At 48.1% G+C, this 25,367-nt stretch overlaps 1 protein-coding gene across 1 annotated transcript in view; it reads right to left on the minus strand.

Moving 5' to 3' along the window:
• Vsig10 (V-set and immunoglobulin domain containing 10) overlaps positions 1–25,367 on the minus strand; it is a 33,026-nt gene that overhangs the window by 6,274 nt on the left and 1,385 nt on the right. The window contains exons 2-4 of the mRNA XM_036171661.1: positions 19,558–19,839; positions 7,305–7,604; positions 3,805–4,059 (exon numbers count right to left, since the gene is read on the minus strand). Of these exons, the coding sequence (XP_036027554.1) occupies positions 3,805–4,059; positions 7,305–7,604; positions 19,558–19,839 (837 nt within the window). The remainder of the gene's footprint in view (positions 1–3,804; positions 4,060–7,304; positions 7,605–19,557; positions 19,840–25,367) is intronic.

Genomic DNA, 25,367 nt, shown 5'->3' on the forward strand with positions numbered 1-25,367 from the left:
CAAAACAACTAATGCTCATAATTTTTTTGTTTTGTTTTTTTGAGACAGGGTTTCTCTGTGTAGCTTTGCGCCTTTCCTGGAACTCACTCTGTAGCCCAGGCTGGCCTCAAACTCACAGAGATCTGACTGCCTCTGCCTCCTGAGTGCTGGGATTAAAGGAGTGCACCACCATGGCCTGGTCAATTCCCACATCTTGCCTGGTCCTCTGGAATAAAGCCTAACATCTATCGGGTACTTAACTGTGCACAAGGAGCAGTATGCCAATGAGCCCAACTCAGTCTCAAAAGAGCCTCGAGATGATTCCCATTTTGTAGAGAAGGAAACCGAGGCACAAAGAAAGCCAAGTGACTTGCTCAGTCACACAAGGTCAAAAAGAGATATGGTTAGGACACAGGGGAGAACCTGCTGTCCCACTCTGCCTAACTCTGAGAAGGCTGCTGGGTTGTGAGGTTTTCCATGCAACATCAATACATCTCTGGGTGAAACCAAATAGGCTGATGATGACCATGGACCCTGAGGCCCAAGCCCCAGGCTCTGCCACCCTCTGTCTTACACATCTACATACAAGAGGTACATGGGCCAGTCAAAGGGCTCAGTGAGTAAAGGAGCTTGCTGCCAAGGTCCTCCGACCTCTATGTTCACTGTGGCACACAGACACACACACACACACACACACACACACACACACACACACACACACACACACACACAAACATACAGCCGTAATGGAACACAAGTACACCGACTGTGTTAACACTATATAGACCAGGCTGGCCAGGAACACACTATGTAGACCATGTTGGCCTAGAACTCACTATGTAGACCAGGCTAGCCTGGAACTCGGGATATCTACTTGCCTCTGCCTCCTGAGCGGCTGGATTGAAAGGCAGGTGCCATCATGTCCGACATCTTTTTGTGTTTCCTGACGTCACCTGCAGTCCTTGGCTCCAGGCCACTTCCTCACATCTTTTAAATGTCTTCCTTCAATGTTCCTATTACCATATCACTCTGACCTCCCACCTCCCTTTTATAAAGACCCATAGAACGACACACTAGGACCACAGGATAACCCAGAATAGCGTGCCCATCTCAACACGCTAACATCGTCAATGTCTACGTCCCCATCCATCTCAACATGTTAACTTCATCACTGTCCCTTTGGCTATGTAAGTGGTGGAGCATGCCTGTGGTGATCTACTGTGTACCCTAATAAACTTGTCTGAAGATCAGAGGACAGAGCCAGCCACTTCGATTAGACACAGAGACCAGGCACTGGTGGCACACACCTTTAATCCCAGCACTTGAGATCTCATGCCTTTGCTTGGGATGCACACACGCTTTTAATCCCAGGAAGTAATATGGCAGGGCAGAGAAAGGTATAGAAGGCATGAGGAAAGAGGAACTCACTCTCTTGAGGCTAAGGACTTCGTAGAGGTAAGAGCTAGTGGCTGGCTGTTCTGCTTCTCTGATCTTTCAGCTTTCCCCTTGATATCTGGCTCTGGGTTTTTTTATTAAAATACCATCTAAGATTAAACAATACACGCCTTTAATCTCAGCACTCAGGAGGCAGAGGCAGGCAGATCTCTGTGAGTTTGAGGCGAGCCTGGGCTACCAAGTGAGTTCCAGGACCTACACAGAGTAACCCTGTCTTGAAAAACAAAAAACAATAAAGGTATCTTTCCTCATAGTTGGATGGTGCCTTTCCCTCCTCTCTGTGGGGAACCTAGCTCTCCTTCTGGATCATGAAGCCAACAATATTGGCAAGCATCACTGGTGTGCTAATATTCAGGGACACTCAAACCAGAGTTTCAGAACCGGCTTGTTTTTTCCTTAAGCAAGCCTCCTGGTGACTTTTTCCCAGTCCCCAAACAGAGGTCATGCATGTGACTAGGCTGACAAGCAGAGCACACTCTTCAAAACGTCACCCACAGAACTGAAGAAATGGCTGAAAAGGGTTAAGAGATGTGCTGGTCAATTTTATGTAAACTTTGACCCAGGCTACAATCTCTGAAGAGGAGGGAGCCTCTATTGGGAAAATGCCTCCATAAGACTGGGCTGTCAGCAAGCCCATAGGGCATTTCTTAATTAGTGATTGATGGGGCAGGGTCCAGCCCATTGTGGGTGTGACCATCTCTGGGCTGGTAGTCTTGAGTTCTATAAGAAAGTAGGATGAGCAAGCCCTGAGGAGCAAGCTAATAAGCAGCATCCCTCCATGGCCTCTGCATCAGCTCCTGCCTCCAGGTTCCTGCCCTGCTTTAGTTCCTGCCCTGACTTCCTTTGATGATGAACTGTAACATGGAAGTGTAAGCCAAAGGAACCCTTTCCTCCCCAAATTGCTTTGGTCATGGTGTTTTCACCACAGCAACAGAAACTCTAAAGTAAGACGACATTATGTTCTTGCACAGGACCTAAGTTCCATTCCCAACACCCACATGGCAACTTACAACCATCCCTAACTCCAGCTCCGGGGGAATCAGTGCCCTCCTCTGGCCTCCAAGAGCACCAGGCACACACTCGGTGCACCTGTACACATGCAGATAAAACACCCATGTACACACAATATCACACATACTTGACCAGCATGGCAGCTATCCATTCAAAGAGTTTATCCGAGAGGATGCACTGGACAAGGGCAGGAAGAAAGACTGCAAAAGATGTGGGGTGTGTGGAACTCCACAAGTGAGATGGATGTGGGGGCAGGCCTTTACATGATGGGTTGGCAGGGGTGGCCCTTCACCCCAAAGCATAAGCTGCATTTTTCAACGAAAGGACCTGCAGGCCACTTTGAGACATCTGCAGCAGAGAACCATGGCTCTTGTCTATGGTCCCACTATTTTGGAGATTGAGGCTGAGGGCACTTGAGCCCAGGAACTCAGAGCCAAGCTGGCAATCTAGCAAGGCCCTCTTTTGTGGGGGTGCAGCAGGTGCTGGGCACAGAATCCTCAGTCTCACTCAGGCTAAGGAAGGCCTGCTCTACCCTCCACCCTAGTGTCCTTTATCTCTCTCAAGAGACAGGGCCTTGGGGAGGGGGGGTGTCAGTGGGAAGACATCCCTACTATGTGTGAGATCTAGGGTTTCATGTCCAACATAAAACCAAAAGAGAACAAAGGAGCCTGATAATTCTCCCCCACCCCCCTTGAGTGTGGGCTCCAGGTAATGACTTGTTGCTAAGAGACAGAATGGTCCAGAAGGCAGACCTGCAATCAGTCACTCCTGCCTGGCTCAGCCCCGCCTGTATCACTGGCTCTCAAGAAAGTGGGTCACCACATTGAGAGGATACACTGGCAGCCCCGGGGTAGTCCCATGTGGAAAGGAGACAGTTCACCACACAAATGAGTGAGCACCTGTGAAATGTCTCTTTTTTTCATAATTTCAGCACCCCAACTTCCAAGTCTTCTGGCTGACACCCTGCCCCATCACATTCTTGAGAAGAGAATTGCACCCTACCAGAAATCCTCAGTCAACGAATAGTATTGTTTAAGCCACCAAGGATGGGAGGGCCAGGATCCTCGGTTACATGATAAAGAAGACAGAGGCATCCCATCCATCCTGCTCACTGTGCCGTGCCAAGTGACTAGAAAGGAGGGCACAGGCACACAGGGAGTGTTTGCCGTGATGGAGAACCTGAGCCAGGCATCTTTAAACTTCGAAGGGAACAGCCAGGAGGCACAGGGAGAGGTGGGGGAGATTCTGGGCACTCACTCCAGCCCTGAGTTTCTCTCACAGGACTATCATCAAACGGTCCTTTGAGAAGAAAGACAGGCAGGTGAACCCCAACCCCAGGACAAAGCAAGCCAGACTCACAGATCTGTACCACACAGCTGGCTCCCGACTCTGGTCCCACAATGTGGCTCCCAACGCACTTGAACTTCCTGCCCTCCGACAGCTGTGATGGGCTCAGTGTTTGCAGCTCTGAATTCCCCACGACCATCCCTCCCGGTTCTTCAGTCCACAGGAAGGTCGGATCAGGGTAGCCCCCATCCCAATTACAGGAGAGTTCCAAGATGATGGCATCTGAAGACACCTCCACTGAGCACCGAGGAGCTGATGGAGGGGGCCCTGCAAAAGAGCAGAGGGGGGCGGGAAATGCATGCTTCATTTCATTCTCTGAGTCAGACAGCTGTGCAGACTGTGTGTGTGTGTGTGTGTGTGTGTGTTACAGAACCATGGTCTCAGAGAGCCACCAAGGCCAGCTAGTCTACCTTCAGAAAGCACCTACTGAGCTACTGAGCTGAGGGTGTAGCTCAAATAGTACCGTGCTTGCCTAAGGTGCTTTGCACATTATGGTTCGATCCTCAGCACCCCACAAAATGGTTTTGGTGGTACTTGCCTGTACTACTAACACTTGGGAGACAGGGGCAGGAGGATTAGGAGCTGAAGGTCATCCTTGGCTACTTATCTAGTTCAGGGCTAGCCTGGGATACAAATGACACTGTCAAAGAGGAAGAAGAGAGGAGGAGGAGGATGGCAGAGGCTGTTGCTGGTTCAGTGGGTGAAAAGTTATTTGCCTTGCAAGCCTTACCACACAAATCTAATGCTTGGAGCCCACAGTGGAAAGAAAAACAACTTCCGGAAGTTAGCCTTTGATCTCCACACATATGCTGAAGTAAACGCTCACCCACACATCATACACAAAATTAATTTTTAAAAACTTTGAAGGGGCCGTAGAAACAGCACAGTGGTCAAAAGCACTGGCTGCACTTCCAGAGGACCCGGGTTCAATTCCCAGAACCCACATGGCAGCTCACAACTGTCTGTGACTCCAGTTCCAGGCAATCCAACACTCTCACACAGACACACATGCGAGCAATACACCAATAAAAGAAAATAAGTAATTGAAAACAAAGCTTGGATTTAAAAAAAAAAAATGTTTTTATATGTAGTAGTGTTTTGCCAAGGGTTTCTTTTGGGTTCCCTGGAATTGGAGTTACAGACAGCTGTGAACTGCCATGTGGGTGCTGGGAATTGAACCTGGGTCCTCTGGAAGAGCAGACAGTGCTCCTAACTGCTGAGGCATCTCTCCAGCCCAAAATTTTGGATCTTATATGAGTGGGTAGATAATGTAGTACCCACCTATAGGAAAAATTACTAGGAGCAAACACAGCAACAGTCAGGACAATTGTGTCTGCTTGATGCTCCCCTGAGTTTTAAGCATATAAATGTAAAGATTTACATTCCATGTGTGTCTATGTCAGGGTCCTCCTCCATCACTCACTGCCTGCTCCTCTGTGGCAGGGTGTCTTCCTAGACCCTAGGTTCACATCTGAGCGAGGTCGAAATGCAGTGAAGCCAAGAACTCCTCTCGTCTCTCAGAACTGGGGTCACAGGTGTATGTGAGGTGTCAGGTTTGTTATGTCTGATACTGGCATCCAAATTCGGATCCCCATGATGATAGAGCAAGCATGCTTACCAAACCATCCTGCAAGGGAGTGTCGACATTTACAAATAACAATTTGTGAGAAAAAAAACAGAGTCAGCTAGGTGTAGTAGGATACGCTTTTGATTCAGCAGTGGGCTGGGACACCTACAGGGTTTACCAAAAGATGGATGGAGAGATGGAACAGTGGATAAGTAAGTTCTGGTATTTTCATACAACGGATCACTATTCAACCATGAAAAGTGAGTTCAAGACCAGCCTGGTCTACGAAAAAAGAACAGAAGCCCTGATAACATGCATGATGCAACGTGGATGAACTCTGAACACACCACGCTAAGTGAGAGAAACCAGATCGAAGAATGGCTGTGTTTAAGAGCACAGGCTTGGGATTGGGGATTTAGCTTAGTGGTAGAGCGCTTGCCTAGCAAGCGCAAGGCCCTGGGTTCAGTCCTCAGCTCCGGGGGAAAAAAAAAATTAAAACAAAAAAAAAAGACTACAGGCTTTTCTCCTCTGGAGGACCCAGGTTCAATTCCCAGCACCCACATGGCAACTGTCTGTAACTCCAGTTCCAGGGGATCCAACACCCTCACCCAAACATACATGCAAGCAAAATACCAATGCACATGAAATAAAAATAAAATTTTTAAAAGATTTAAAAAAGAAAAAAGAAAAGAAAAGAAAAGAATATTCAGAATTTGAACTGGCAAGAGACTCAGTGGGTAAAGGTGTTTGTCATGCCTGACAACCAGATTCCTGGGACCCACACGGTGGAGGGAAGACACTGACTCCTGCAAGTTGTTCTCTGACGTGTGTGGTAGCATGTGTACACACATAAGCACACATGCTAACAGCAAATGAGGCAGCCCTGGTAGTGCACATCTTTAATCCTAGCATTCAACAGGCAGAGGTAAGTGGATCTCTGTGAATTCAAGGCCAGCCTGGTCTACATGGTAAGTTCTGGGCCAATCAGGGCTACATAAAGAGACTCTGTCTTAAAAGAAAAAAAAAAAGTAAATAAATAAATGAATACACACATTTTAAAAACTCCAAACATCTGTCTTAAGGTGGGAGACAAAGATTAATTTGTTCAATCCTATTCTTTAGGAATTAACAAGGACCAAAAGGCATCTGAGATAAAGATGTGTGCATGAACATGTGTGCATGTGCGTATGTGTGCAGGTGCCTGTGAAGACCAGAGGCCGATCTTGGATGTTGTTCCTCAGGTAATCACCTTATTTGTTGAGACAGGATCTTCCCCTGGCCGGGAACTCACAGGCTAGGGGGCCCCAGTGATCCTCAGTCTTTGCCTCCTCCGCACCGGAATTACAGGCATAGGCCGCCATGGCCGGCTTTTTTAAGTGGGTGCTGAGGATCGAATGCCATTTCTCATGCTCCTGTGGCAAACACTTTACCCACAGCTGTCTCCCTGGCACATTTTTGGGTTTTTCCCTTTTTTGAGATGGTCACTTTGCTGCAAAAACTCATGATAGTCCTCCTGCCTCAGCTTTACCAAGTGCTGGGAGTACAGGGATGCATCACCGTGTACAGGGATGCATCACCGTGACCAGCTTTCGTATATTTCGTATATATGTTAAAATCCTTTCCCCACTACTCAAAAAGCTCTGTATTAGTTTCCCTCTGTGGCTTAGAGGCCTCTGCTACATCCCAGACAAGCACAAGCTCCTAGAAGGGATGAGCCTCACCTGACAGTCCAGGTATGTGCACGGATGTTGAAAGACACAATGGAGCATGTCAGGATCTGTGCGTGGACGTGCAACGGAACATTCTACAACCCTCCCCTCAAAGAAATGGCGCTCTAAAAGACACACTACAAGCCACACAGCGTAGAGGAAACTGTGTGAGGCAGATAAAGGCAGTATTAAAGGCCCACAGACACAGTTCGTGGAGGGGCGTGCTGCTTACGCACAGTAGACCAGGAGCTCGGTGGTCACCTTTCGCTGACTCCCGCTGAGCACGTTGGTGGCTGAGCACGTGTAGTTGCCTTGGAGGTTCTGTGACATCAGCAACAGCGTGAAGCTGTTGGCCGTCAGGTTCTTTCCAAAGGGCTCCGACTTGTTGTGGGCCTGGAAGCACCACTCCACCTCAGGCGGAGGCTGTGCGGTGCTGTGGCAGCTGAAGTCCACCTGGGAGCCCTTGGCTGCATACAGGGTACCATTGGAGAGGGCACCAGTGGTTGAGATGTTCACCGCAATCTGATCAGGGCCACCTGGGGATGACAGGGGAGGATGGGTATGAATCACCAGTGGGGTTTGAGCTCCTTGACAGCCTCTAAAGGAACCAGACAGCAAGGACAGTCTCCCGAGACTCACTATGTGACAAGGCCCTGGGCTAAGGGTCCTCAGACCTCTGTTCTTTGGATCTTGGGACAGTTGTATGCAGTGGAATGTGGCTCAGGGATAATTTCCTTAAAGGATTTTTACATTTGTTTTTTTTTTTTTTTTTTTGGTTTGTTTAGTGACAGGATCTCATGTAGCCCAGGCTAGCCTCAAATTATGTAGCTGACTGAGGATGACCCAGAGCTCCTGATCCCCCTTGTCATCAACTCCTCAGTGCTGTGGTCCCAGGTGTATGATACTGTGCCTGGTATGTGTGGTGCTGGGCATGAAACCCAGGGTTTCCCAGTACTAGGCAAACACTCTACCAACTGAACAACATCCCCAGCCCTACCTCGAAGATCTTCCGATCCTCTGTTTCCACTTCCCAAGTGCTGGCATGAAAATGTTGCAAATGGCTAGGGAACTTCTCAGAGGTTCAGTACTGGTCATTTTTTCAGAGGATCGGTTAGGTTCCCAGGACCCACGTCCAGTGGCTCACAACTTCCCCCAACTTCAGCTCTAGAGGAGCCACAGTCCCCTCCGTAACCCCCCACAACACACACACACACTTAAAAGTAAATCTTGCCAGACATAGCAGTACACACCTTTATTCCTACCAATCAAGAGGCAGATACAGTGAGTTCGAGGCCAGCCTAGTCTACATAGAGTGCCAAGACAGCCAGTACTACATAATGAGACCCTGTTTTGGTTTCTTAAGAAAAAAAAGAGGGACTAGAGACATAACTCAGCTCAACAGCTAAGAGTACTGGTTTCTCTTCCAGAGGACCTGAGTTCCATTCCCAGCCACCTACATGGTGGCTCATTAACTGTTAATTCCAGTTCCAGCGGGATCTGGCGCCCTCTTTTGACCACCACAGACAAAACACCCATACACATAAAATTAAAATTAAAAATAAATAAATTTTTAACACTAAATTTAAAAAAAAAACAAAATTCCTGCCAAGGGGCTAGTGGTTATGAGCACTTGTTGCTCTGGCAGAGGACCCAGGTTCTATTCCCAGCACCCGCATGGTGACTCACAACCATCCTGAAGTCCAGTTTCGGGGGTTTTGACAGTGTTTTCTGGCCTCCGTAGGCATCAGGCACACACAGAATGCACATACATACATACATTCATGAGGGCAAAACATTCTACACATAAAGTCCCTCCAAAGAGAAAGGAAAGAACATGGGCACAGGGGGAATAAAAAGGAACACTTTGGACCTTCAACTGCTCTCTTACTGAGGCCCTGGAAAAACCTAATCATTGTCCTCAGGAGGGTCTCCACCATGGCCCAAACTTGTTACCATGGCTTGCTGGGTCTCAGTTTAGCACAGAGAATCTTCCTCAGAGAACCTGGAATTCTCATAGATTTGGGCAGACCAGAGGCCATGGAAAGTTCTGGGTGGGCCTTTCTTCTCAAGTGCCCAGGAGCCCTTTCCCTCAGTGTGGATGCTTTCTCTCTAACCACTGAACACACTGAGCTCCAGGGAGTTGTCCTACAGTGTCCCTGACCCTGAGGCTGGTCTAGCCACCTGCTGCCCCCACCCTCCACCTCAGTCTAACCCCACCCCGACATTCACATCAAGGAAATAATCACTCCAGGCCTGACTAAACTCCAGCTATGAGGCTTCAGGCAACTTACTCATCCTTGTTCAGCCTCAGTTTCCTCCTCTGTGAAATGGGGGTGATGACAGTATCATACACTCACCCTCCCATTCCCCCCCAGCTCCCCCCCCCCAGGGCTAGCGTTTATATAATTCAGCACTCAGAATGACTCCTGGCATGCCAGAATCACTCTACAAACACTGAACCTCATCTTAGTTTACCTTAATCTCTGAATTTATTTATTGTTTTCAGTGCTGGGAATGAAACATTCGGCTTATGAACTACACTCCACCCAGACCTTAACTTTCTTGACCCCCAAAATGACCTGCACTGTGGTACCCAGTGCATCCAAGATGCCAAGTTCCCTTTGGCAAAAAGGCACATCTCCCAGCTGGAGAAACAGTTCCGAAGTACAGTGTGTGCTTAGTGTGTGCGCACAAGGTTCTGGGTTCAGGGGCAAGTGTGCCGCAAATGTGATGGGGGTGGGAAGAAGGGGAGGAAGAAAAGCACAGGGGAGGGAGAGAGACCTTTTGTTTCAGCCCTCAGGAGGCAGAGGCAGGTGGATCTCTATGAATTCAAGGTCAGCCTGGTCTACTCAGAGTTGTAGGCCATCCAGGACTACATAATAAGACCCTGCTCAAAAATAAACAAACAAACAAATGATTTAAAAAGAAAGGGAAGCCAAGTGGTGGTGGCGCACACCTTTAATCCCAGCACTCGGGAGGCAGAGGCAGGTGGATCTCTGTGAGTTCGAGGCCAGCCTGGGCTACCAAGTGAGTTCCAGGAAAGGCGCAAAGCTACACAAGAGAAACCCTGTCTCAAAAAACAAAACAAAAAAAGAACAAAAAAAGAAAGAAAAGAAAGGGAAAGCCTGTGATGGCACACACCTTTGATCCCAGCACTCCAGGCACATCTCTGAGAGTTTGAGGCCAGCCTTGTCTACAGAGCAAGGACAGCCAAGGGCAACACAGAGAAACTCTGTCTTTGGGGTGGGGGGAGGAAAGGGAAGAAAATAAACTTATCTATACAATTATGTTGCCAATTAAAAGACATGAACGGGCACACCCAACAGCTGCTCACATGATCCTGCATGCTGCCCACCTCTCCTCAGAGAGCTCTCTCTTAGAAAACAGACCAGGAAGGCTGAAGCTTCAGCAAAGGAAGTCATCCATCTACAGCTGTGGAGTTGAGTTCAGAAATAGGTCCGTGGGAAAAAGAACATCATTTATCGGGCACAAAGATTTTCCTCTGCAGTCCTTCAGTGGAAGTACCTCCTTTCCCTAGAACCTCACTAAGTAGCCCAGGCTAGCCTTGAATGCCAGCTCCTCCTGCCTCAGCCTCCCGAGTGCTGGGATGACATGTGTGCTTTGTTCCACACTTGGTCAGGACAACATCCTTGTCAGGTGAATCTTTGGGAACTATACTACCTACCCCCTGCAGCCCCCATCAAGGGTCTGGGGAGACTTAAGTGGTGACCTGGAAAGTGCCTGCGTGCCCCATTCATCATTGCTGGCTAGTCGGTCAGGTATGCAGCTCAACAGGTCCTAGGGAGTGTCTTCCGCTGGCTTCCCTCCAACTAAACAGGGTTCAGTTGAAGAACTAAGATATTAGTGGCCGGGACTGGCAAAGGTAATGTGACTCGGGTCACATACCTCCTCTGGTCTTCCAAGTCCTGGTGGCCTGGCCTGGACAGTGGGAATCCCCAGAAGGCAGCTGGGAAGGGTCTTTGAGCGGAACAATCAACAAGAAGTAGAATTTGCTACTGAGAATCACTGGACAGGATTCAGGCAATGAGGTTTATGAAGAAGAAAATCAGGGCGGGAGATGGCTCAGCAGATAAAGGCACTAGCCAAGCAGACCGGAAAACGAGGTCTGATTCCCAGAATCCGTGTAAAAGCCAGATGTGGTGGCATGAGTCTCCCAGCATCCCTGTAGTGAGATGGAAGGCAGAGACCAGAGAACCCCTGGGAAGCAAAAGGGGTAGTTAGCCTGTGGTGCACAGTACAGCTGGACAAAGGAGAGAGACCCTGACCAACAAGGAGAAGTCAAGAACGGAGTCCCAAGAGCCATCGTCTGGCCCCTGACAGGCATGTACCCACTCCTGACGCACAAATAAATAGACTTTTAAAAGAGGGCAAGCGGGGTTGGGGATTTAGCTCAGTGGTAGAGCACTTGCCTAGCAAGCTAAGGCCCTGGGTTCGGTCCTCAGGTCAGACAAAAAAAAAAAAAAAAAAGAGGGCAAGCAAGCAGGTAAAGGTGCTTGCCACCCAGCCTGGCAACCTGAGTTTGATATCCACACCCACATTGTGGAAGGAGGGAACCAGCCCTGCACAAGTTGTTCTGTGACCTCCACTTGAGCACATGTGAGCTCACACACACATATATTAAATTTAAAAATGCCAATATATATATATAACTTTTTTTTTTTTTTTTTTTCTGAGACAGAGTTTCTCCGTGTAGTTTTGGTGCCTGTCCTGGATCTTGCTCTGTAGACCAGACTGGCCTCAAACTCACAGAGATCTGCCTGGCTCTGCCTCCTGTGTGCTGGGATTAAAGGTGTGTGCCACCACCGCCCGGCTATAAAACATCTTTTAAAGAAAACAGCAGAGCTGAAAATGCAGCTCAGGGGTTAAAGACAGAGGCTGCTCTTGCAAGGACCTGGGTTCTGTGTTCAGGATCCATGCCAGCAGGCTCACAACTGCCTGCAAGTCCAGCCCCACGGATCTGAAGCCTTCTTCTGGTCTCCAAAGACATTCATATACTTATGGCATACACATAATCTTTAGGCAAGCAGTCCACTACTAAGCCACCCCACCCCCTGTGTAACCCTGGCTGTCTCAGAAGTCACTACATAGATCAGGTTGGTCTCAAACTCAGTGATCCTCCTGCATCTGTCTCCCAAGTGCTGTGATTAACAGTGAGTACCACAAACTAGGCTAATATACTATTAAAACTTAAAAACAAACAAACAAACAAACAACAACAACAAAAAAAAAAAACCAGAGATCCTAATGAGCCTCCGGAGTGGTTCTGTGTTCCAAGACCATGGCTCATCCTAAAACCTGGACTGAGTCTAAATTATTTAAACTCTTTCTTCTTGACCCCCTGGGGTTCTACCTCCACCCAGGAGGTACCACAGGCAAAGTATCTCCCACCCGAAAGGCTCAGGTCCATGTTATTTCAGATTTTAGAATGTGCCCATCTATTTCACCAGCTGAGACTCTTGGCTGAAACTCCCAAACCTCCTGCTCTGCTTTGAGGCTTTGGGTAGAACCAGGGACTGGAGAGGCTAGGCAAGCAGTTCACCACTGAGGCATACCCCAACCCTTAAACCATGCTTTTGTTATAGCTTGTGTTTGTTTTCTCATGTACACCAGACTAGCCCCGAACTAGCCTGTCCTAGCTAAGAATTAGCAGCCCAGGTGCTGAGATTAGGGACTTGTAACACCATACCCAATCCCACTTTCACTCATGTGTCAACCAGCTTTCATCCCATGGTCCATGGTATGAGTCCTAAGTCCAAAGCCCAACCTCTCCCTTCAGCTTCTTCTAAGCACCCATAAGTGCTTCAAACCCAAGTGTGGTATTCTGAATGTATTGGCACCCATAAGCTCATGGAGTAGCACTATTAGGAGGTGTGGCTTTTTTGGAGTAGGTGTGGCCTTGTTAGGGGAAGTGTGTCACAGTGGGAGCCAGCTTTGAGGTCTCCTATGCTCAAGATACACCCAGTGTCTCAGTTCACTTCTTGTTGTCTATGGATCCCGATGTAAACTCTCAGCTCCTCCATCACCATGTCTGCCTGCATGCTGCCACGTCCCACCGTGATAAAGGACTAAACCTCTGTGTTGTAAGCCACCCAATTACATGCTTTCCTTTCCAAGAGTTGTTGTGGTCATGATGTCTCTTCACAGCAGTAGAAACCCTAAGAAACCAAGTTAATCAAACCTTGAGCAAGATGATAAAAAACACTAATGACAGTCTTTGTTGGAGAGGATGCAGAGCAAAGGGAACACTCCTCCACTGTTGGTGGGACTGCAAACTTGTACAAACACTTTGGAAATCAGTATGGCGGTTTCTCAGAAAATTGGGAATCAATCTACCTCAAGACCCAGCCATACCACTCTTGGGCATATACCCAAGGAATGCTCAATCATACTACAAAGATACATGCTCAACTATGTTCATAGCAGCACTATTTGTAATAGCCAGAACCTGGAAACAACCTAGATGCCCTTCAACTGAAGAATGGATTAAGAAAATGTGCTTTATATACACAATGGAGTACTACGCAGCAGAGAAAAACAATGACAGCATGAAATTTACAGGCAAGTGGATGGAACTAGAAAAACAATCATCCTGAGTGAGGTAACCCAAACCCAGAAGGACAAACATGGTATGTACTCACTCATAAGTGGATTCTAGATATAAAACAAAGAATAATCAGACTGCAACCCACAGAACCATAAGGATATATATATATATATATGGCATGGGGATGACTGTTGCTTATAATAAGATTTGGTTTTACTCAATTACTGAGCAAAACCTCAATGAAACACTTCACTATTAAGATAAGAATTTATACTGTATCAAGTTGATAATAGAAAAATAAATGAATTAAAAAATAAAAAATAATAAATAAAAAAGAAAACAAAATTTGAACTATTAAAAAACATATTTTGCTTAAGTAAAAAGGGGGGAGCTATGGGGCTTATCATTCCTCTTCACATTCTATTCTTTCCCTTGTTTTATACATTTTAAATTTTTTTATCGGTGGATTCTTCTGGAGTATCTGCTGCAGATAAGCACTGGAGGGCTCCTGTTGCAAATCATCCTCTGGTGCAATGGAAGGATCTTTCTACTGGCACTTGGAGGGGACCTGATCTGATGTTGGTGTGGGCCCGGGGTTCTGTTTGTGTCTTTCCGCAGGACAATGAGGTTCCTCTTTGGGTTCCTGAGCACTGTGTGCACCCTGTGGCTGCTGCTGAATCCCAACATGGCAGAGACCAATGGGGATTGAGAGCCCAATACGGCCAGCTTTGGCAAACATTAACATAAGCCTAGGAACTGCAGCTATGCAGTTGGATTCTTCAAGAGGTAATGTATGGTAACTGCTCTTTCAAGTATGTTTGAGAACATGTCACCCAGGCACCTTGGAGATTAAGGAAAACCCTGAAGGTCACTGACCTCCATTTGTTAACAGTAGCATGCCAGCTAAGCCTTTTCATTTTCACAATCCCATTCAAGCTGGAGTAGTACCTACTTTTCAGGAGTGGCTCTATGCAACATTTATTGGCCTCCTGAAATTCATTTAGCCTCCTTTGAAGATACCTTAAAATTTATGAGCCTGAATGTAGCCATTATGAGACCATTAGTTCTGCTCCTTGTGAGCTGCCTGTTTTTCCTTTATGGTTCTTAGTTGTTCTTTTGCAGAGCTGCCAGCTTAAGTCCTGCTGGGATCAAGAAAAATGGGCCTTGGCGGTTCCTGATCCTGGAGTTGTGTCCATGCCAGTGAATGCCCACATGCTCCAGAAGAGAATTTGACATCGCTGCTGCAGTTATTGCTATTATAGCAGTGGCGGCCACCGTTGCTACTGTTTCTGGGATTGCCATTTCATAATTGGTTACTACAGATAGTACAGTAGAGACCCTGGCAGCAAAAGTAGCTACCACAGTTAGTTAATCTTTCATTCTATTGGGCATGATAAATTTAATTCAATAACATTTCGATTGGCTTTGAAAATTATAAACTTATAAACTCAAGTGGGTTATGACTTCTGTTGGTCTTTTCTGTGTTGAACACACAGATTGCAAGCCCAGTACCACTTTGAGATCTTTAGCAGCAGTTAACTCTGCAGCTCACAAGGGGTTGAGCCTATATGATAATGAGTATTCAGAGACAGGTAATGCCTGGGGGGGCGCTCACCAACCTAAGACAGAGTGCCTGTGTGGCTTAGGCATGTGTCTCCATGAGGGGTAAGGTGACCTGCTGACGTCCCACGCAACCTAAGTCAGAAGCTCATTTTTCAGTAAAAGGGGGGACCTGTAGGGCCCTGGCCCACATTTTGGGTAGTTGTTGTCTTGCTTGCTGACCTTGACCTTGACATCCTCCCTATGCTAATTCCCTGCTGGTTTCCACCCTCCTGAATGCTTAAGGGAAGTTCCTTGTTTGTGTGTCCTGCATATTGGGTGTTAACAGCTTAGATGCAAGATTGTAAAACATTTGTAGCCAACTTCTGCCCTCTGTGGTTCTCCCATTGTGTTATAAGCCTGTACTTAATAAATGGCATTCTGCTGAGGCGGATGACAAATAAATAAATAAATAAACAAACAAACAAACAAACAAAACACATGAAAAAACAAACAAAAAACAAGAACAAAAACAAAACAAAACAAAAAAACAACCTTGAGCAAGAAGCACCCTGACTTCTGATGGGGCCAATGACTTCCCCTCTGTGTACCCACTACTTCCTCTCTCTGTCTAGGACTCTGCCCTGGGAAGCTATGTTGACACCAACGAGCAGGGCTCTATTAACAGAGGCTCAGTTCAGGGAGCCTGGATTGTCCGAGACACCCTTTGCTGGAAATTCACTGAGAGCGTAAGGCAGATCCATAGCAAGCTAGGAGCATGCTCTAGCCCCCAACCCCAGCCGATTGCCAAAGGGGTTGGCAGCTGATACAAGCCTGCTTCCTCATTGTCCTCCTGCCCATCGGTTCCAATGACCCCAGAACAACTGCTTGGCTTGAGCAAACTAGACCCAAGGGTGAGCCTTGCCCAGTGTGCCCTGAAATCTGACTCGGGTTTTTCAGGGGCTGGTCTTCGGTTTCCTCACTTGGCTCTAGGACCCAGTTCCCCAAATGCCTAAGAGAGGATACTGTGCAAGAAACACCAAGGCTGCAGGACTAGTTAACGCCCGAGCCACCTTTACCATCCCACTAACCTTACAGAGGGCAAGCACCCAGCTGACCCACCACATCCCCGCTCCCATGTGGAACCAGAAGGGGATGGATGGGGACATTGATTAAGTCAACAGCTTCAGCAGCCCTGGGGGATGTGCCAGAGGACCTCTGGAGCCTTAGGAGCAGAGGAACAGGGTCCTAAGATGACTGTGGCCCCACTCTTGATCTTGCTTTTACTTACTTTATATTTTTTGCTTTTACTTTATGTGCCTGGTGGTTTTTCTGCTTGTATGTATGTATGGGCACCTCATGCATGCCTAATGCAGTTATCAGATCATCTGGAACTGGAGTTTCTAACAGTTGTGAGCCACCACGGAGGCACTAGGAACCAAACCTGAGTCCCCCTCCAAGGGCAGCCCCATTATTTTTTTACTTTTCAAAGACAGGGTCTTCATGTAGCCCAGGCTGGCTATGAACTTCCTAGATAAGGAAACCCTTGAATGTCTAATCCGACCTTCCACTTCCCTACGTGCAGGAATGCACCTCCACACCTAGCTTTTCCATGGTTCTGGGGATGAACCCCGGGCTTCATGCATGTGATATAAGCATTCCACACATCAAGCCACACCCCCAGACGTCACCTCACCCTCAGCAGGACACAGTACTACATACTCTTTGGGTGGGAGTGATGGACGACATCCCACTGTGGTACCCACACCAGGTGGGCTAAATCCCTCCCATCCTGGCCTGCAGAAAACTGACTCCCATTCCGGTGCAGGTGACATTGGAAACAGAAGCCGCCCGACCCAGACACTGCTGAACATACGCCTCTGTGGCACGTGTCGTGGATAACCAAGGTCACCCACAGATAAGAACCTGTACAGCCTGGAACAGCTGGGGATGTTTCCTCCCTGGTATCCAAGGCCATGTTAGAACATTTGCAAACAATTCTCCTTAAAAACAAGACACACACACATACACACAAACGGCAGAGTTATCAACTATTTGAGTGAAGATATAAAGAAAAGCCAGGACCTGACTCTCACCGAGTCCCATTCAAACACCCAGATATAAAACTGTAACCCAAGCACTTGGAAAGGCAGAGGCAGGAGGATTGCTGTGAGGGATTTTTGTTGTTGTTGTGCTTTGGTTTTCTGAGACAGGGGTCTCAAGTAGCCCGGGCTGGCCTCAATTTTGCTATGTAGCTAAAGATAATTTTGAATTCATAAGCACATTGGTGGCTAGCACACGCCTTTAATTCCAGCACTCAGAAGGCAGAGGCAGGCAGATCTCTGTAAGTTCGAGGCCAGCCTGGTCTATAGAGCTATAGAGAGAGATCCAGGACAGGTACCAAAGCTGCACAGAGAAACCTTGTCTCAAAAAAAAAAAAAAAAAAATTCATGGTTGCCCCACCTCTCCCTCCAGAGTGCTAGGATATCACCCAAAACTGAGCTCATTTTTCCTTTTTTCCCTTCCTCCCTTTTCTCATTTTTTGGATGAAAGATCAAAACTCAGGTTCTTACTCTTGCTAGGTAAGCATTCTACTCCTAAACTACAGCCAGCTAGAGCTTCACAGCAAAACTTTGTCTCATGAAAGAAAGAGCTGGCTGGCTGGGTAGCCCACGCCTTTAATCCCAGCACCCAGGAAAGACGCAGGCAGATCTCTGTGCATTCAAGGCCGGCCTGACCTACATAATGATAACCCGTCTATCTCCACCACAACCCTCCACCTCCAAAAAGAAAAAGAGAAGGGAGGGGGGATGAGATAGCAGAGGGAGGCAGGAGGAACAGGCCCGGATGTACTGATTGCTGGGGACCCTGGGATGCATTTTTCTCAGGGGAAACACATCACCTTCATAAGCAGCAGACCCGCAGGTATGTGGCCAAGGTCTTGTCTACTGTGCCAGTTTACCTTATCAGTGTGTCTGGTGCAGCAAAACCCCACCATGACCCGGAACTTCACAGATGATAAAACTGAAGGCTGAGAATACAACAGACTGGCCGGGCAGTGGTGGTGAATGCCTTTAATCCCAACACTCGGGGAGGCAGAGCCAGGCAGATCTCTGAGTTCGAGGCCAGCCTGGTCTACAGAGAGAGTTCCAAGAAAGGCGCAAAGCTACACAGAGAAACCCTGTCTTGAAAAAACCAAAAAAAAAAGAAAAAAAAAAAAAAAAAAAAAGGAGAGAATACAACAGCCCGCAGGGCCTAGATCTGAGCCCAGGGAGAGGATTTACTGTTGACACAGGAAGCACTGGGCTCTCCCAGGAATGTACTGCCAGCAACACTGGGCAAAATGAAGCCAAGTCCCCATCAGAGCCCTGGTCTTCCTCAGTGGCCACTGAAGGAGGAGCAAGCAAGCAGGGTCTGGAGGGGTCTGTGGCTCAGGACCCTCTGGAGAGAAGAAGAGGTAAGACCCCAGGAGGCTCTGCTGCAGGTGAGCCTCAGGGCACCTGCCTCTGGTTTGCGTGGAGAAACTGTGCCAACCTCGGGCCCTCATTTCCCAGTGAAGGACTTCCCACAGTTCTAATTGCATCAGATGTATTTAGGAGGACAAGGTCTCGTTTGATTTCAGGGATATCTGTGCATTTGTTTGCAGGTGTTTATGCGTGTGTGTAGACAGGACAACTTGGCTGTAGTTCCTTGGACACAAGCCATTTAAAAAAAACAAAAACAAAAAACAGGGTTTCATGTGATGAACTGTATGCTAAATTAAATAATAAATGAGCTAAGCTGGGCAGTGGTGCAGAATATTTGTTTAACTATGCAAAGATGTGTTGCAGTTGTTTAACAATGTAAAAATGTGTTGCATTTGTTTATGTTGCGGAATGTTTAACTATGTAAAGATGTGTTGCATTTGTTTAACTATGTAAAGATGTGTTGCTCTTTTACCTTTGCCTGCCTAAGGCACCTGATTGGTCTAATAAAAAGCTGAATGGCCAATAGTGAGGGAGGAGGTATAGGCAGGACTTTTGGGCGGGGAGAGTTACATAGGAGGAGGAATTTAGGCTCGAGAAGAGAGAAAAAGAGACGCCAGGGGCCAGACAGACAGACATGGAGGAAGCAGGAAAGTAGGACATACAGAATGAAAGAGAGGCAAAACATAGATGAACAGAACCAGGTTAGATTAAGTTAAAAGAGCTAGTGGGACAAGCCTAAGCTAAGGCTGAGAATTCATAATTAATAAAAAATAGAACAGGGTTTCTCTTTGTAGCCCAGGCTGTCCTCCAACTTACCCAGATTGAAATCATCTGTCACTCAAACCCACACTCCCGACAGTGACCTCGTCCCCAGGGTCTCACTGCCTCCCCAAGCCCAACCCTACCGGTCCCACTTACTGGCCACCCGCAGCCACACAGGGAACCAGTGGGTCTCATTCAGAACCTCCTGGCAGGTGTAGTTGCCGTCATCCTCCAGCCTCAGTGCCTCCACGTGCAGGGCACCTGCATCCTCTAGGGAGAAGCGAGGCGAAGCCGGAGGGAGGCTGGAATTGGAGGAGAGCAGGAAGACGGGCTCTGAGTCATTCCGGTACCAGGTCACCAGGCCCCTGGATCCTGACACGTTGCCACAGGGAAGAGTAACATTCTCATGGACTTTGCCGACGGCCACAGCACCCAAGTCTGTAAAGGGAAGGTCAGGTTGTTAACATCTTTTCTGGCGTGCGTGCATATGTGTGTGCATGCACAGGAGAGAGAAAAAGAGACAGAGACAGAGAGAGCATTTGAGGCAGGGGCTCATGCAGCCCAGCCCAGCCTGGAACTCACTACCGAACACTACTCAAGCACAGAACTTGAACTTCTGTTCAATCCCTATCTTCCAAATGCTGGGATTTCACGCTGTTTATACAGTGCTAGGGATTGAGCCCAGAGCTGGATTATAAATGCTCTAACACTGAGCTAAATCTCAAGCTACCTTAACAAACGTAATCAACAAAGGTGTTTGATTTGAATGCAAGATGTCCCCCCACGGGCTCACATCCTCAGCTGATAGCACTGTTTGGGAAGGTTATAAAACCTTTAGGAGGCAGAGCTCTGCCGGAGGAAGTGAGTCACTGGAGGTGTGCTGAGGTTTACCTAGCTGGCCACAATTCCTGTTTTCTCTCTGCTTCTGGATGGATGCCCTAATAGGGGATGGCCTGAAGCTCTTGCTGCCAGGCCTTCTCTGTCAAGATGGACTGCATCCCTCGGAAACTGTGAGCCAAAATAAACCCTTCCCATCCTTTAACTTGATTTGGTCGGGTACTTTATCACAGCAACAGAAATGAACCATATAACCACATCCTCAAGATGGCCCCTTTCAGCTACTGCCATCCAACAGGACAGGCCCAGCTCTAACTGTAGTTTGAGTAAGAACCCTACATGGGGCAGGGCCAAGGTTCTCAGAGGTTCCAGCCGCAAATGCTCTAGATCATGACATGTGACATGTGAGGGCCCAGGCAAGATCAGCAGAGCTGCCTATCCAATCACACCACGGGGACTGAGCAATAAGCATCCATGTGGCCATCTGTTAGTCCACAATCACACAGCGTTAGGCAGTCCTCTTGTTGCCTAGATGGGTGGAGGTAGGGGATCAGACCTTCCTCCCCGTGGAGTTAATCACTTTGGGCTGCTCCATGCAGGAATGGGTTGACAACAGATACGGTGTCAGATATGGTGTCGCCGCGCTGGGAAGCGAGTCCTGTGCCGAGCTCTGTGGATCTATCTGCTGGTGGCAAATGAGAGCCATCCAGTTCACAGGCTGGTGGGAAAAGTCGCAAAACTAGCGAGGATAGAGGTGAGGGGCAGGGGGGTAGGAAGGGCTCCCAAGGCAGCTGGGGATGTGCCAGGTGAGACTTCCTTCAGGAAGCAGAGCAGGACCCAGTGGTCAAGCAGGCATGGGATGGGTTCAGAAGGAGCCAGAGTCCCGGGCAAAGGGAACAGCAAACTCAAATGCCGGACCAAAGCCAGGGGTGATGACACCCATGTGAAATCCCAACACTCAAAGTCAGAGGCGGGAAGGCCAAGAGCTGGACTCTAGTGTAGGCTACATAGTGAGATCCTGACTGGGGGGCAGAGGGCAAGGAAGTGAGAAGGGACAGCTTTGTCGGTAGGTAACAAGAAACAAATGCCAGGGCTGGAGAGATGGCTCAGAGGTTAAGAGCAGTGGCTGCTCTTCCAGAGGTCCTGAGTTCAATTTCCAACAACCACGTGGTGGCTCACAACCATCTGTAATGAGATCTGGTGCCCTCTTCTGGTGTGCAGACGTACATGCAGATAGAATACTGTATACATAATAAATAAATACATCTTTAAAAACAGAAACAAGCCGGGCTGTGGTGGCGCATGCCTTTAATCCCAGCACTTGGGAGGTAGAGCTAGGCAGATCTCTGTGAGTTCGAGGCCAGCCTGGTCTACAGAGCGAGATCCAGGAAAAGCGCAAAACTACACAGAGAAACTTGTCTCGAAAAATAAAAAACAAACAAAAAAAGATTTTCAATAGCCGGGCGGTGGTGGCGTGCGCCTTTAATCTCAGTACTCGGGAGGCAGAGCCAGGTGGATCTCTGTGAGTTCGAGGCCAGCCTGGGCTACAGAGTCAGTTCCAGGAAAGGCGCAAAGATTCACAGAGAAACCCTATCTCGGGGGAAAAAAGAAAAAAGAAAGAAACAAACAAATGCTGTCCATTTTCACTGAGAAGTAATATTCCAGCACTTTCCACAATCAACACCCAATTCTAGAGAGGCCACAGGGATAGGAGTTTGGGCAGAACCTGATGGGCTGATAAAAATGTCCTGGAGGCAATAACAAGGGTAGTTGCTATGCATCATATCATAGCTCACAAGTGGAGGTCAGAGGACAACTTTCAGGAGGTGGGGCTCTCCCTCCTATGGGAAGGGGGACAAGGGAGGTGCCCAAGGATGGAACTCATGTCACCCAGCTCTACAGCAAGCTCCTCTGCTCACTGAGCCATGTCGCTGGCCCAACAGAGTGGCTTTTACTTTGTTTTGACTCATACTTGACCATGACAGGGTCTCAAGCAGCCCAAGCTGGCCTTGAACTCACTGCACAGGTGAGGATCACCATCCAATTCAGGTCCTCTTGCATCCTGTGTGGCCACCACCACACTTGGTTTTATGGGGAACTGGAACCCAGGCTTCATTCACACTAGACAAGCAGGCTAACAACTGAACTAGATCCCCAGTCCAAGGGTAGATTTTATGATCTATACATTATCGCTCAGTAGAACTATTATTTTAAAAAAGGAAGAAAGCCGGGCGATGGTGGCGCACGCCTGTAATCCCAGCACTCAGGAGGCAGAGGTAGGTGGATCTCTGTGAGTTTGAGGCCAGCCTGGGCTACAGAGCAAGATCCAGGAAAGGCGCAAAGCTACAGTGAGAAACCCTGTCTCAAAAAAAAAAAAAAAGGAAGAAACTGCCATCTGCCTCTTGGTGACCTTGCCATGAGCGTCCAAGCTGGGTCCCTCCTGTGATTAAGAAAAGGATCCTTTCATCAGACTGAGGTTGGACCAGGCCACCAGAAGTCCTGAGTCAGTACTGGTTACGCTACTCTCCAAAGGCTTTCAAGCAAAAAAAAAAGGCTGGCAGGTTTGTGGGCAGGCAGGCCAGTGTCTACACGATAGAGAACTGGCTAATGCTAGCCACTCTCAAACAGCAAGAAACACTTGAGTGTGATCATTTACAAGTGGGCCACAGCTGAGCCTGGTATCACAATGCCTGCCACCCTGCTGAGGCAGGAAGATCAAGTTCAAAACCAGCCTGAGCTATGAAAAGACGCTGACTCAAAAGGGAGAATAGGGTGTGGGTGGGTGTGTGTGTGTGTGTGTGTGTGTGTGTGTGTGTGTGTGTGTGTGTAAGGATTATTTTCAAATTATTAGACTACCAACCCGGGTTCTCACTTGGCGACTTCCACCATGGAAAAGATGCACTGTAGAGTTACATACAGATGCATGGAGTGTTCCTCAGACCAAGAGCTGCCCCTTACTGGTCCTCCACAAAGGAATGATGGACTGTCATCCTGGAACAGCCTTCATGCATCTTTAACCTGGAAACCTGAGCTCATGTCTTCTCCAAGGAAGACAATGACCTGGCTGATCTCCCCCTGGCACTGCCCACTCCACTGCTTGTAACTACTGAAGCTGACTATGGCCTTAGAGATCTTCTAATCAGCCAGACGGTGGTAGCCCACGCCTGTAATCCCAGCACTCGGGAAGCAGAGGCAGGCGGATCTCTGTGAGTTCGAGGCCAGCCTGGTCTCCAAAGCGAGTTCCAGGAAAGGCACAAAGCCACACAGAGAAACCCTGTCTTGGAAAAAGAAAAAAAGAAAAGAAAAAGAGATCTTCTAATCAGTGATGTGGCAGAAGCTGTTCAGCGATTGGTGATGTCTGTCATGGACAAGGAAAGGCGGCTCCTGAAGATACATCCATTCCACACACACATGCTGGTCCCACACATCCTTATCACACTGTTGGTACTTCCCATTCCACATGCATTCCCTAGAGGTGTGGGATAGCTACAGTCTTGAGTGCTCTGGATCAGAGGATTTACTTGGTCCCACACACCGGACAGAGGAAGACAAAGCCAGGGTTGGTGAGATGACTTGGTGGGTAAAGGGGATCGTCATCAAACCTATCCCCGGAAGCCCACATGGTGGAAGGAAAGAACTGCCCCCCAGAGTTGTCCTCTGACTCCCACACACATGCCATGGTACATACATATCTGGCACACAGAGAAATAAAATGTAACTTTAAAAAAATTAAAGGATGGGCTGGAGAGATGGTTCAGAGGTTAAAAGCACTGGCTGTTCTTCTAGAGGTTCTGAGTTCAATTCCTAGCACAAACATGGTGGCTCATAACCATCTGTAATGAGATCTGGCGTCCTCTTCTGGCACACTGTCAGAACACTGTATACATAATAAATAAATAAATCTTTAAAAAAAATTAAAGGATGGGCGGGAGAGATGGCTCAGGGGTTAAGAGCACTGACTGCTCTTCCAGAGGTCCTGAGTTCAATTCCCAGCACCGACATGACAGCTCAAAACTGTCCAAAGCCAGTTCCAGGGGCCTCAAAACCTATGGCAAAACATTAATGCACATAAAATAAAAAAAATTTTTTAAAAAGTTCAAAAAAAATTAAAAGACAAGGTAATGTTTGTGCTGTTCAACATCATTCACTGTTGTGGCCCCCCAACCTTAACTTCACATTATGCAACCAAGAGGGGAGAGAGGGAACTCTTCGGCCGACTCCGGCTAAGCAAACATTCCACTACCAGGCTATACTATACCTCCAGCCCCAAGCTGGTCTTAATGCTCTCCTTGTTTACAGAGCTGGGGGCAAAACACCCACCTCTTGCCGGGCGGTGGTGGCTCATGCCTTTAATCCCAGCACTCGGGAGGCAGAGGCAGGCGGATCTCTGTGAGTTCGAGGCCAGCCTGGTCTACCAAGTCAGGTCCAGGAAAGGCGCAAAGCTACACAGAGAAACCTTGTCTCGAAAAACCAAAACAAACAAACAAAAAAACCACCCACCTCTCAACTGGGGGGGGGAGGGGGACGGGACACTAAAGTATGCATATCAACATGCCCCTGGGTGCCATAGGCACACAGGTAAAGCAGGCCTGAGGGTCTGGGCAAAAAAATTACCCAGCCAGTAGCAAGATAAGGAACTTGCTACCAAGCCTGAGGGCCTGAACTTGTTCCCAAAGCCCTACATGGTGGAAGGAGAGATGTGACTTCTGAAAGTGTGTTCTCTGACCTCCATGCTTTCAGACTCCATGCATGTCTGCCCCCACGCCCACAGATAAATGAATACGTGAATGATTTAGAAATTTAAAAGTTACCGAGCAGAAGGTCAGGGTTGGTGGCTCATGCCTAGAATCCCTGCCCTAGGCAAACTGGTGTAAGAGGATGGCAAATTTGAGACCAACCAGAACTATACCATGACTCAAGCAAGTTAACGGGGCATAGCTGTGGCGGGAGCTGTGGCGGGAAGATCTACAAACAGGAAAGAAAGCAAGTTCATCCCAGCATGAATGTTCAGGCCCCTCCCAGCTCCAGGACACTGGGAACACCTCCAAAGAAGATTGACCCCCCCACCCCCCCAATGCCCAGAAAGGTCCGTCCAGGACTGGACCAGTTGGTGGTGTGGCTGAGTGCTG

This window comes from Onychomys torridus, chromosome 22, assembly GCF_903995425.1.
Source record: "Onychomys torridus chromosome 22, mOncTor1.1, whole genome shotgun sequence".
Lineage (NCBI taxonomy): Eukaryota > Metazoa > Chordata > Mammalia > Rodentia > Cricetidae > Onychomys > Onychomys torridus.